General features: G+C 39.4%; 1 protein-coding gene across 1 annotated transcript; it reads right to left on the bottom strand.

The window, feature by feature from the left end:
- Positions 1-9,384: 9,384 nt before the first annotated feature.
- kcne4 (potassium voltage-gated channel, Isk-related family, member 4) lies at positions 9,385-11,758 on the bottom strand. Its single transcript, XM_014991761.2, has 2 exons — positions 11,384-11,758; positions 9,385-10,875 (listed from the first exon to the last, which is right to left on the bottom strand). The coding sequence occupies exons 1-2, from the start codon at positions 11,487-11,489 to the stop codon at positions 10,292-10,294; spliced, it is 690 nt and encodes a 229-aa protein (XP_014847247.2). The 5' UTR covers positions 11,490-11,758; the 3' UTR covers positions 9,385-10,291.
- Positions 11,759-12,940: the final 1,182 nt, after the last annotated feature.

Genomic DNA, 12,940 nt, shown 5'->3' with positions numbered 1-12,940 from the left:
AAGGCTTCAAAGACTCAATAGTTCAAATAACATGTGAAGGAAAAAAGACTGGGGAGGAGTAGGAGCAATTAATAAATAATAAAATGCAGAATTACAACATGAATTTTGTACAATGAGCTCTCACTTAATATTCTACAGAAGCAATGTCACAACAGCTATGAATAAATAATCACTAAAGATAAGAATTTGAGCAAACGTGGTGGTAAAGCCCAAGGATCCATCATGCTGGCAATTAATTGATTCTTTATCACCATCGTGGCAGCTTATGTTCTGCTAATTCTTAGACATTTATTTTAACAAGTTAAACAACAACAACAAAACAAAACAAAACAAAAACAAAAACAAAAAAAACAGCATAATTCTTTCCAAAGTAATGTCACTGAATGCTTGGATTGTTTATTGATGTGAACCTTTTCCTGACGGATGAGTCAGAAATGTGAAGACGGACGATTTTGCTGCGTCTCTGATTCTGATTCTCTGACTCATCCTGTGTCTGTCTGTAAGTTTAAAAACAGCAGTTTCATTTCTTCACTTCCTCAACTTGTTCTCTGAACCTTGGAGAGGGAGAAACTGTGGTTGGCTAGAAAATTAGGTACGACCCAAGTTGTTGCGTACAACAGCCAGCGATGTATTTCTTTTGAGCAATCAGCAAGCTCAAGATTGTACAAGCAATCTTAACAAGGGAAGGCTATTAGCAGTGCATACATGAGCATGATTGTCAGAGCTAAGACCCTCCTCCTGTCTCTAATTGGTTGTTTCTAACAGGTGTATATCTGCAGACGCCAGTAGGATCACAGGGATTAGCCCGAGAAGCTTGATTTTTTAAATTTTCTTTTCTCTAATTATCTGTCTCATTTTCTACTGTCATGACAGGGAGACAGTTTTAACAAATATCTAAGAAACTATGCATATTTATAAAAGTTACCAACTGCAGTTTCATGTATGTTAAACTAAAAACAGTTCACTTGGAGGTTCAACAACGGGGTGTCATGTCCTCTGATTACCAATAAAATGGCCGCATGTTTCTAAAGTGAAGACGTACTCTTTCAGTTCTGACTTTAGTCAACCCTTCATGGGATTCAAATGGTATTTTGCTGCCTTTTCTGGGATATTTGGTTTGTAATTACTCATGCAGCTTTCACCTGCACTTCTGAATCTTGGAATACAGAAATACAGGCAAAGACTTCCTCTCTCAATTCTCCTGTGTCTCATATTGGCACACGTCGTACTACTAGTGCGCTCAAATTGTGACTCGGACTCTTGACACATCACCCCAGACAGCCACAGGATCAGGCTGAAGCTGCAGCTCGAGAACTGCTTTCTTGTTTACAGCAGTGGTGTTTGCCAGCAGCATCGACCGTGTCCGGCTATCATAAATGTAATAATGGGATTTGGTGTGTGGTTGCCATGGAGACACATCTATAGGGACAAGCTATTTGAGAGCAATTAGCCTGCAGAGCTCCATTCAGAGAAAACAGGTGTGTTTAAGCAGTCCTGTTTTTCCTCCCGCCCGCTTTGTGTGTCTCGCCGCGGTGTGTGACGCGAGACAAATAAAGAGACATTTTACAACTTTGCAGTCGCTCACGATGATGTTGACTGGTGGAGATCTGGGCACAACCTGGCAGGAGTTCGCAACACCTCCCACAGACTAAATGAAGAGTCACTCACGGTGTGAAGTGGCGAGCTTTTTCCAGACCTGAGCTCCCCACGCCTGGTCCGGCGTCTCATGTGTCACCATGTCCACACACTGGTAATATCTCCCGTTAGTCACAGTCCTCTGACAGGACCAGCTCGTTTAGTGGGTGAGATGATATTATTCCAGAAAGGTTCTCATTATTTGAAAAGGGTCTGTGGTAAAAAAGAAGAAAAAAAAGTTAGATATGTGTTTCTTACTCACTTTAGAGAAAAGTGTAAGAGTGGACTTTATTTTACATGTGGGGAAGCTGCAGTCCCAGCAGCTCCGGCACATGAATATTTGAAGTTCTGCCTAATTAAGAGACTTTGCTGCCCTCCACTAACATCTATGCTGGGAGGTTGTTTCACTTTCTGTTTCATTCTTTATGATGATGGGCGGACATCACAAATCTATAAGATACACTGCTCAGAAAGATTTAGGGATATTCGGCTTTTATGTGAAACTTTAGGGTGAACCTAAAATGCACTTCAAACTTTACAGGTGAACTTAATGTTATTTTTTTCTAAAGTTTTAAATTCACATGTCCAACTGTTTCATGTTTCAATACTTTTCCTCTAACGAGTTGTGACAGAGTTTGACCCATGGTTAATGTGCCAATAAATCAATAACATATATATGTATGTATGTATATATATATATATATATATATATATATATATATATATATATATATATATATATATTCTTTTTGGAAAGTACTGATTTTTTATAATGCAGAATTTCTACACTCTAAATGTACTAAATGTACTCAAATAAAAGTATGTCACCTCAACGAAACAGTAATTAGTTTCAGGGTTTTTGAAACATGCTTATTAAGAATGCCAATAAACATGAAGCACTGTTTTTGTTTTTCTTACAAAACAAGCAAAAAAGTAAACACAAGTGAAAATAAAGTAAATAACAGGAAGAAACACATCATTACATCACGACATCATAACTGAGCTGGTTGCTGAAATGTGCTCCTCTGAAATTAAATGCCGTAGCTTTGTATGGAAATCAGCGTTTAAAAAAATAAAAATATTCATTGGATTGTTTTTGAACCTGTGTTGTGAGTTTTGTGCTGTGTAGCTGTGATTCTAATGCCACCAGGTTAGGTTTATATATATATGCGACAAGATGCCATTTATTTACCCAGAGATCTCTTCAGAAAAATAGTTGAGGTGCATTCCACAAGTCATGCTGGTAAGAATGCAGCTAAATCTGAACCTCTCTCAAGAAAAGCCTTTGGGAGAGTGGATGACGTGCATTTTTGTTTTATATTTCCTGTGAACATTAGTGAAATTAATTCACTGAATGGCTTGAATTTTCATCGACCGCAGTTCTTCGTCTCTAAACGCAGTCAAAGTGAATTCATCTTTGTTTCTGTCTTTTCCAACTTGTTGTTGAAATGCTAAGGTTCATCTCTTTCTCTACTTTTAGCAGTGATTCTTCCAGACAAGCTGTACAGATGCAAATTAGCTTTTGGCTTACGTTTCCATAGTAACACTCATTAGGTAAAGGCTTGACTCCAGAGTGTTTGAGCAGAAGAGAGAGAGAGAGAGAAAAAAAAAACTTTCCACACTGAAAGAAACATGTTAGTTAGGGTGGAAGAAGAGCCAACAATCGCGTCAATTTTCTGCTTCTATTGCTGACAGATTGTGTGAGTGTGTTTGATTGTGTGACCGTTGACAAGATGTGTCCGACACCCAGCTGGTAATAACCGTGGAATAACACGGAAGTGCTGGAAGAAAGCCTCGTGATAACAGCGCAGGGTTTGCAACAGAAATAATTATTGGAATCTGGCACTTTATACAAGCAACATGTAATGAGAAGCTGCTGGAGATCAGATACTAATGGTCTCTGAGATGAAGCCGAAAAAGGTTAGAGTCAATATCAGAACACAGAGGGAAAGTTATGGTTTTTGTATCAAGCTTCAGCAGAGTTTGGTAGTATCTCTAACTCATTTTCTGCTTGTTTGATTCTTGAGCCTGGATTATTATAGGATAGAATATTCGATGTGCAGTTGCAAAACATCCCTCTTCTGCTGTTAACGCTTTACTTTTCATCACCTTACAAAGTACTGCTACATCAGTTCCTCTGTTTCTTTTCTGTTTACGTTCTCCTCAAATCCCCAGTTGGTCGTTGTTTATGGACACTTGTACTGAGCCAGGTTCTGCTGGAGGAGTTTTCCTCTCCACTGTCGCCACATACATGCACAGTAAAGCCAGATTGCTGTAAAGTCAATGCAAATGATTACATGCTTACGGAAGAGGATTAGGGCCACTGGAAAAAAGAAAAAAAAAATCTGACATTAATCTCAGAATTCTGACTTTTTTCTCAGAATTCTGATTTTAATTCTGAGAAAATTAAAGTCTCAGAACTGTTAAAGAGATTAAAGTCAGAACTGTTTTATTTTTTTTCCCAGTGTTCCCAATCCTCTTCCGTACATGCTTGTCCAGGAAAAGTGATTGAACATTTTTATTACTCGGACTTTCAGACATGAAAATGCTTTAAACTAAACCAGTTCACTGTAGCTCTATGCTTAGAGCCATCAAGAGCGATGGATGACGTTTCTCTGGGCCCGCTTGGAGTTAATTTTTGCAAAGACTATTGCAATACTACCTCCTTCCACATGTTTAAATAAACTATTTGTCATAGGTTTTTTTTTTTGTTTGTTTTAGCAAGGACTTTCTTTCTATATTTTCTCAGAGCAAAACTATTTATCTTGCAGACAAGTCAAGGATTCTCCATCCTGAGTTGTGGAGCTCCGCAGCTCCTCCAGAGTTAACATGGGCTTCATGGTTGCCTGCCTGATTGCTCTCCTTAACAGACCTGCCATTTTGGGTGGATGGCCATGTGTAGGTAAGTTTGCAGATGGAACTTTCTCCTTGACATGTCTGCTGTGTTCTTTATTTCTCATGGTGCCGTTTGTTCTCTAAAGTCCTCTGAGAACAACTGGATTAATAAAGAATGCTGTTGACTGCACATGGATTGCATTTATGGGCATGAGAGTAAAGAGAGAAAAATCCAGATGCTCGCCACACTTTTAAGATTTTTATTTATCAAATCCTTTTCCCTTTTCTCCTGATCAGACTCTGCTTTGTGTTGATCTGTCACACACAATCCTAATAATAAAACTCATTAAAAATCCGTGCTTGTAAAGTGACATATGTGAAAAAGTTCAAGGAGCACAAACACTTTTTGTGAGGCACAGGAGCTGGTTATGTAGCTATTGGATCATCGATATTACAGAGACAGATTACTGGAACCCCTCTCTTATTAAAACCCCATGAGACATAAAGACGTTAAATGAAACATAGGAGAGGGGAAGGCAGGAGGGTGTGAGGATGAATACAGACAGATAGATGGTGGTTTTTGACATGACTCATTTCCACATTCATTTGTGTGTGTGTTTGTATGTGTGTTTGTGTGTGTGTGTGAGCCCTGGGGCTGCACACAGAGCCCACCACTGACTCCCACAGGGGGACATTAATGACAAACATCCTGCTCCACGGTGAAAGAGATGCTCCATGCATTGCATTTACTCCTCACTCTGCTCCCCGCTCCAACACATCTGCACTCACTCTGCTCCCGTTTCGCAGCAAAACAGAACAAGGCGACGCGAAAGCATTTTTCACGCTCTTCGCAAACAACGCAGCGGCGTGTCCTCTTCAGCTTCCTCGTTGATAACAAATGAATGGTTCTCAGTGTGATTTGCTGTACTTCTTGCTTGTAAATTATTCAGGGTTGGGTGTTTATCTTGTGTAGGAAATTAGATTTAGAGTGCGTCAACAAGCCTGTATCTGTGTCAATTTGTCTAGGAGATTGGAAGAAAAAGTCTTCCTCTGATGCTTGTCTTGTTAGAGTCATTCCCATTTATTTAATCCCTGTGGGTAGCAAAGCAACAGATGACCTATATAAGCCTTCATGTTGAAAAGAGGAGGCTTTCCTTAAGGAAATAAACATGTAATTAACAAGTCAGATAGATAGATAGATAGATAGATAGATAGATAGATAGATAGATAGATAGATAGATAGATAGATAGATAGATAGATAGATAGATAGATAGATAGATAGATAGATAGATAGATAGATAGATAGATAGATAGATAGATAGATAGATAGATAGATAGATAGATAGATAGATAGATTGAACAAATTTGTAATCCATTTCCACAAAGAATAGGATTTATTTTCTTTACCAGGATTTCTTCCAGTGTATTATAAGCCTGACGGGTCACCAGGCTTTACTTGTGTCCCCACCAGGCTAAGCATTGCTTGTCTTTTTAAAATATTTGCATTATTTAAGACAGGGGTCTTAGTTGGTGTTCTTCCAATCTTTTAATAATACATAATTATCAAGTGATATTTTCAAATTTCCTGTCAACTTTAAACATTTTGTAACTCAAAAAGAAGATGAGCTGTTGGATGAATGACTGCCCTAGCGCCCCAACCAGCAGGCTTAGCGAGTTGTCTGGGGGAAACCTTGTTTACCATTCTTGTACAGGCACATTTGTGAGGTCAGACACTGATGTTGGATAAAAGGTCTGGTTCACATCCTCTACTCTGACTAATCCCACAAGTTTTATTGTTTATTAAAGGATCCCCCCGTTAGTCTCTACTGCGGTACAGACTACTCTTCCGGGGGTCCACATCGACATTATCATAAAAATAATTTACAAACATTCTTAAAAAGACATAAAGGTATCTCTTAAGACACAAAGTTAAATCAACTGCTTCAATAACTTACAAACATGGGTCGGTGTGGGTTGCGTTCAGGACTCTGTGCTGTACATTCAGGTTCCTCCACATCAAGCCAACTTAGGCGTGTTTTTATCTTGTTTTGTGCACGTTGGCACAGAAAGAGACAATCCCCAAACGCTTCCCACATATTCTGGACCAAAATGTGTCCTAGTGCTTCGAAGCATTAGGATTTGTTTTCATTTGAACTACAGCAGCTAATAACACACAGGCCCACAATGCAATTCTCTCACAACCAAGCTTTAAACTTGACACAGTGCAGTCAGGCAAGTGTCATGCTCTTGGTAACTGAAAAACCCCAGACTCATCCATGATTGGTCAAACCAAAGAATATTTCTCAGTTGCTCTACAGTCCTGCAGTAGCAGCACGCTTTCACTGCATCCCATGCATTCAGCAGCTTGGCCATCCTGCTAAGCTCTTTAAACACAGTTGTTCAAAACTAATCTGAAGCTGACAATTTGGCAGAAACTCAGTGCGCTACACGCCTCGGCATTAGCCTAATACTTTGTGGATGAGTTGTTCTCCTTTCCATACCTCTGACAGCTGACTGTGGAATATTTAGTTGAGAGGATATTTCACCACAGGAATTATTCTTTATAACTTTTTTTATAGAAGCAGTCTGCATGCCTAGCTCTTGGTTGGAAGTCATTTGAACACCAGAACTGAATTCCAGGGGTGTGCGAGTGAAAACTTTAGGTACCAGGTACTGGTGCTCAATATCTATGTTATCATTTAATGTTTAAAGGCAGGACGTGAAGAGGATAAGATTGCGTCATTCCAGGTCACTCAGGGCAGCAATTTTTAAATTCTTACTGGTTTTTCTTCTTCTAGTCAGAACACAGTATAAAATGTTATGGTGCATTCTGGAAATCTCTACCTCAAAAGTCAGAGTTTAGAGCTGAGAATGGCAGAAAGTCTGGTGGATTCACTTCTTGTTCTGAGTAATCATTCTTGTCTAATTCCGAATACAAAGGTTTGCTTGGAAGCTGCTAACTATTTAATGTTTTCAGAATTTTATGTATTCAAACACTAGAGCTGTTTCTTCATAAATAAATGTCTTTCTCTACGGTGTTAAAGGTATAATTAGTATTGATTTAATAATATACAAAATGTCAGAAGTGCAAAGAAAACAACTTACTGTATTTCTGCAACCTTGGCAACAGCTTAAGTGCTGCAAAATCAAGCAATCTACACATCGGTTCCAGGAAGTGATCCTGCTGAATTTTATGACTTGGAACTGGGAGATTCAGATTTCTGAGGTAACAACGGACCTCACTTCCCAAATCCAAGTTGGATGTTCAGAGGCAGACTATTCAGAAAGTGAAGTAAATGAGTTTTCTATACTGAGAGACAAGGTGACGAAATGGGAAGTTTTCACTTCCCATTTCACATTTTGTCACATTGCATCCATTAACTTCAGTATAATTTTTCTGCATTTTCGACAGTTTTTACAAATGTAAATCTGCAAGGTGTGACATGCTTCTGCATTCAGCTCCCTGACTCAATGTGTCAGGGAGCTGAATGCAGAAGCATGTCACACCTTGTGATTTCACTGTGATTACAGCTGCATGTCCCAAAGGTCTCTTCCAGCCTGGAGCATCTAACAGAGAACAACATTTTGCCAATTAAATTCAGTCAGATTATGTGTCTGAAGGTCAGTTTTCAATTCTTGGCACATATTTAATTTAATTAAGTCCTAGACTTTGACTATACCTTTTTAACACATGAGTAAGCCAGGATTGAAACCATTCCATTGTTGGTCTGGTTGCGAGGACTGAAGGTCAAGCCGTTTTAGCCATTCTTAACTCTGATTGGAAAAGTGCGTATCGAGTTCAATGGATTACTCCAAACAGCAAATAAACACCAGCTGGGAGTGTCCTCTTCTTCAGGGACATCAGCAGCTCCAATGCCAAATTTCCTCCTTTCTTCAAACCCTTCTGTTGCATTTCCTGTTTAGTCCAGCTCTCTTGTGTCTCAAAGAAACCGAGCTCTATCAAAGTTGGACAGGCGAGGAGTGCTGAAGTAAAGCCCATAAACATTGTTCACATCACAGCCCTTGAAGCTTGTTAACTAAATTCACACCGATTTTTATAGTGTAAAGCGAACGAAACGAATGAAGACACGAGTCGTACAGCCTCGTGAATTCCCAGACAGGCTTGTTGCAGACACCGCTGGGATTGTGGGGGTTACTACGCTGTAAATACACGTACGTCACGAAGTCTGTGCATGTGTTCCCAGAAGCCATTAATGTCATTGATGATGGTGTGGCGAGCTGTCGTTTCAGAGGTTTGTGGGATTGAGAGCCTGCAGCACTGCTGATAGACTATGTTTTTGTATACGTGTGTGTGTGCGTGCGTGCGTGCGTGCGTGTGTGTGTGTGTGTGTGTGTGTGTGTGTGTTAGTGAATGACAGAGAGGGAGAGAAAGAGAAAAGAGTGTGAGGCAGGGCTGAGTCTTGCAGATGGGAGAAAATGTAAAATATTTTTTTTACTGAACATCAGTAAAAGGAATCCCGAAGCTGCCTGTTGGCAACCTGTCACTTTTCAGACAGGGTGGAAGCTGATTAAAATTGAAAAGGAAAAGTGTTGGTGAATCGCGGCTGTGGTCTGCTGGGTTTGCATCAAATCAACATGTTCTAATAGAGACTGATGGGTTTCTAAATGCTGTTCACGATCCCCTACGGTCCGCTTATTTTTATAAACTAAAAGGCATCGGCAAGTACGAGATGAGGTACTTGAGACGATCTGATTTGTGAATAGATTCCACTAAGAAACAGAAAATTCCTGGGTTATTTAAATGATTAATTATCCATTCTAAAAATAATAAAAGCAATTTTCTCTCCCATTCATTTGCCTATTTCTAAGCAGCTACAAAATGCCCATCAACACTGCCCTCTACTGGTGAAGCAACAAAGTTAAATTCAAATAAAGGAACAAAGAGAAACTGCTTCCATTTCAAACACATTTATTGTTTCCATGAACACTCCAAAAGTCTCCATTTTAAATTAAAACCGTAGAAGTGACAAGATACAAACATTTATATATCCTACAGTGCGTTGCGTTCATCAAGTAAACCTAATCTAGTGCTTGTTTGTGAACAGATATTTGTCCACCATGAAGCTACAACAGACTCATTTCATTTCGGACAGAACTTTCAAGTGGGTTCCAGGTATGTTTCAGTACTTGAGACCTGTGTCGGCCGGAACAGGTCAAGTTCTGCTCAAGAACAAAACACAAAACCAGTCTTCCATCCAAGCCTCCTGCAGGATGAGTCATCAGCCCAAACCAGTGAGGTGGCAGCAGCAGGGAGTGGTGAGGGGGCTTAACAGCAAGGAGGGAGGCACCGCAAAAAGAGCCCGTCGTTCACACACTAAAATATTAACTAGTCAAATAGAACTGCATTTAATATCTAACAAAAAACAAAAAACAAAAAACAAAAAAAACTAAAAAAAAAAAAACTGGTGCATTGTCCATTGCATGTTATTCTTCTTTTTTACTGAGTTGGAAATTTGCAGTTGATATGACCTGTGTGTGTTTAGGTGTGGCGTTGTGCTGAACTTGTCATTAGCCTGAAAGCAGCAATTGACGTGCAAAAAAAAAAAAAAAATTATAATAAAAAAATAAACATAAAATAAAAAATGTGGATCTGTGATGTAGACCCTCGTCGTTTCTCTCCCATACATATGGCACGGATGATGATTTGAGTTTCACTAACAAACTTAGGGCCTCACAGCTGCCCACTGTCCCCTTTAGGGTCCCAATAATAACGCATTTGAGGCCATTTTGATTTCCCCTCAAGTTGTCTTTTCTCCATCTTTAATCCTGCAGTTGAATTTGAGTTTTCGCATCTAAAGTTCAGCCTGAATCGTCTCCGCTGCTCTCCGCTTGTGCCGCCTTCAGGTTCGCCTCCGGCTCCTCCACCGCACCGCTGTCGGCCTCCTCCTCCTCTATGGTCAGGCGCGTATCTGCGGAGGAGCACAGGGAGCTGACGCTGCTCTGCTCCGCGCACAGCGCGCACGCCAGAGGAGACGGCAGAAAGCCCTCGTGGCGGAGGGCTCCGAAGTGGTTGCCGTGGTTACCGCAGAACGGCAGGGAAACCTGCATGGCCCGCAGCCCCGAGACGGTGGCCGGGAAGGGGGCGCTATGCTTCTTGGGCAGAGCCCCCCACTCCCTCTGCTCCTCCTCGTGCACCAGGCGCGTGAAGATGTTGATCCTCCTCTTCTCCTTCCTCTTGGAGCGAAAGTAGCCCAGCATGATACCGCAGAGGAACACTCCATAGAAAGACATGACTATCAGTATGTAGAGGTATGCGTTCCCGTTGCCTTCTCTGGCGGCCTGGGACTCCACCGCCGCACTCTCGGCATCAGAGAAGAGGCGCTCTGATGCTGCTGTGGAGTTTTCCAGGCGATCCATTTCTTTGAGTAGTTCGCGGTGAAAGTCTATAAAAGGCAGAAGAAGATGGACGGCATGGACAAAAGTGAATTAATTGTGTTTATTAATCTATAAACATACTTTTTCTTTCTTTTTTCTTTTTTTTTTTTTTTACACCTTTACCATCGTTTACGCGCGTTTTACGCACGGACACTGACTTCCAATTAGTTGTTGTTTTGTATGCATTGCATGCAAATATATACACGCAGTATTTAGTCATGGTAACTTTATATAATTGTTTTGTTTGGACTGATTGTGTAACTCAAATTTAAATGCATGTTTGATCAAATCCAAATAAACAAACAAAAATATCGTTGCACATTTTTATATGTAAATTCAGTTAATTCAGCCTGATTAAATATGTATGTTTATCCTATTGAATTGAACTTAAAGCCTTTCCACTTTTTCTTTTTTACAGATCGATTTTCAGCAACTTACGAAAGTTTAAAAAAGTTTATCCAAATTGTAGAGGAAAAAAACTGAAAAAAGTTACAAAAAATCAACAAATGAACTCACCGAACTGCGGATCCGTGTCTGCTGTGAGGCTCTGCTGTCCCCGCTGAGGTTTGGGCAGAACTCTGACACAGATGAAGTTATTTATGCAAAGTCCTTTTAGCGTCATCAGGAGTCACATGGCCTGGTCCGATTGTAAGATGAACCCTGAGCAGACCCACCAAGGAATCGTAGGGGTTTAAAAAAAAAAAAATCAAAGCACAACTCTAAGAGGATTCACACCACTTGGGGATTCTTATAAAACTGTGAGCTCATACATGCATCAGATTCTTACTGAAGAAATCTCCAGAGTCTAGAAGAAAGTAGTCCAGAGGGGATGTAATGGAAAAGTATTTTTACAGAGTAATGGAAGTGCTTTGAAGCCGTAGCTAAAAAGTGTTCACAACCCCTGAAGCTTGTCACATTCTGTTACAAGAAAAAAGTTCAACATAATTTATTTTGATAGACTAACGCACAGTAAAGCATAATTTTAAGCCAGAAAAATGTGTAAAAAATATTTTTGAAACTAAAACCGTGAAAAGTGATCTCCTAATCATTACCAGGAACTCGTTTTGCTGTGATTACAGCTGAAGTCTTTTAGTTTGTCTCCACCTTGACTCATCTGGAGACTGTGAACCTCCCAGTTTCCAAAGAAGTAATCATGCGACTCAGTGACAGAAACCAAACAATCAGGAGCTTTGACATCTTGCTTCAGCAAAAGTAAATCACTGATAAAAGTAAAATTTCCATTGAAATGTAACTCTGCAGCAACCTATGGTCTTTAACACGTTTGAGAACCAGTTGGGTCTTATTTTACGAAGTTTTATCAGATGAACTGTTTCTAATGTAAAAGTTTATTAAGAAAATAATGTCCAATGCACCAGTGGTGCAGTTGGTAGCACTGTTGCCTTGCAGCAAGAAGGTCCTGGGTTTGATTCCTGGCCCAGGGTCAGCTGTATTTCAACAGTGATTATATTTACTTATTTTTGAAGATTTCTTATATATTTTTTTCTATGCTTACTGAACAAAAACATGATTTACAAATATCTGACAAACATTAGAGTTACTCAGGTATATTTTCAGTTTGTGAATGACTAACCTATGATTAATTAACTTGTAGACCAGTTCTTAGTAAAAAAAATTCGGTAACACTTTAATTGAAGGGGGGTGAATAAGACTGTCATGACACTTTCATAAACATGACATAACACCTGTCATGAACATGAATAAGCCTTCATGAATATTTATGACTGTTGTCATAAAGCGTCATTCGGTAAATTATGACACTTTTAATACAAAGTTGACATTATTCAAAATGTCTTTGTTATGACAACTTAACATTAGCCAAGAAATCATTACTGTTATAAATTTGTTATAAAAGTATTACTGATTGCACTTTAAAAATCAGGTAACTTTATGTTATTAAAGATAAAATATAAACAGTAATGATTTCTTGGTTAATGTCAAGTTGTCATAAAGACATTTTGAATAATGTCAACTTTGTATTAAAAGTGTCATAATTTACCGAATGACGCTTTATGACAACAGTCATAAATATTCATGAAGGCTTATTCATGTTCA

The sequence above is a fragment of the Poecilia mexicana genome, unplaced genomic scaffold (genome assembly GCF_051168715.1).
Source record: "Poecilia mexicana isolate PSO_F unplaced genomic scaffold, ASM5116871v1 scaffold_13, whole genome shotgun sequence".
Taxonomy (NCBI): domain Eukaryota; kingdom Metazoa; phylum Chordata; class Actinopteri; order Cyprinodontiformes; family Poeciliidae; genus Poecilia; species Poecilia mexicana.
The sequence above is the reverse complement of the archived record's forward strand: the minus strand, read 5'-3'. Positions and strand labels throughout refer to the sequence as shown.

Bases quoted from the DNA above. Each gene is read 5' to 3' on its own strand.
- kcne4 (XM_014991761.2), bottom strand. From the start codon at position 11,489: ATGACGCTAAAAGGACTTTGCATAAATAACTTCATCTGTGTCAGAGTT. The intron at 10,876-11,383 runs GTGAGTTCATTT...TGCCTTTTATAG, and splicing joins AGACACGGATCCGCAGTTCG to ACTTTCACCGCGAACTACTC.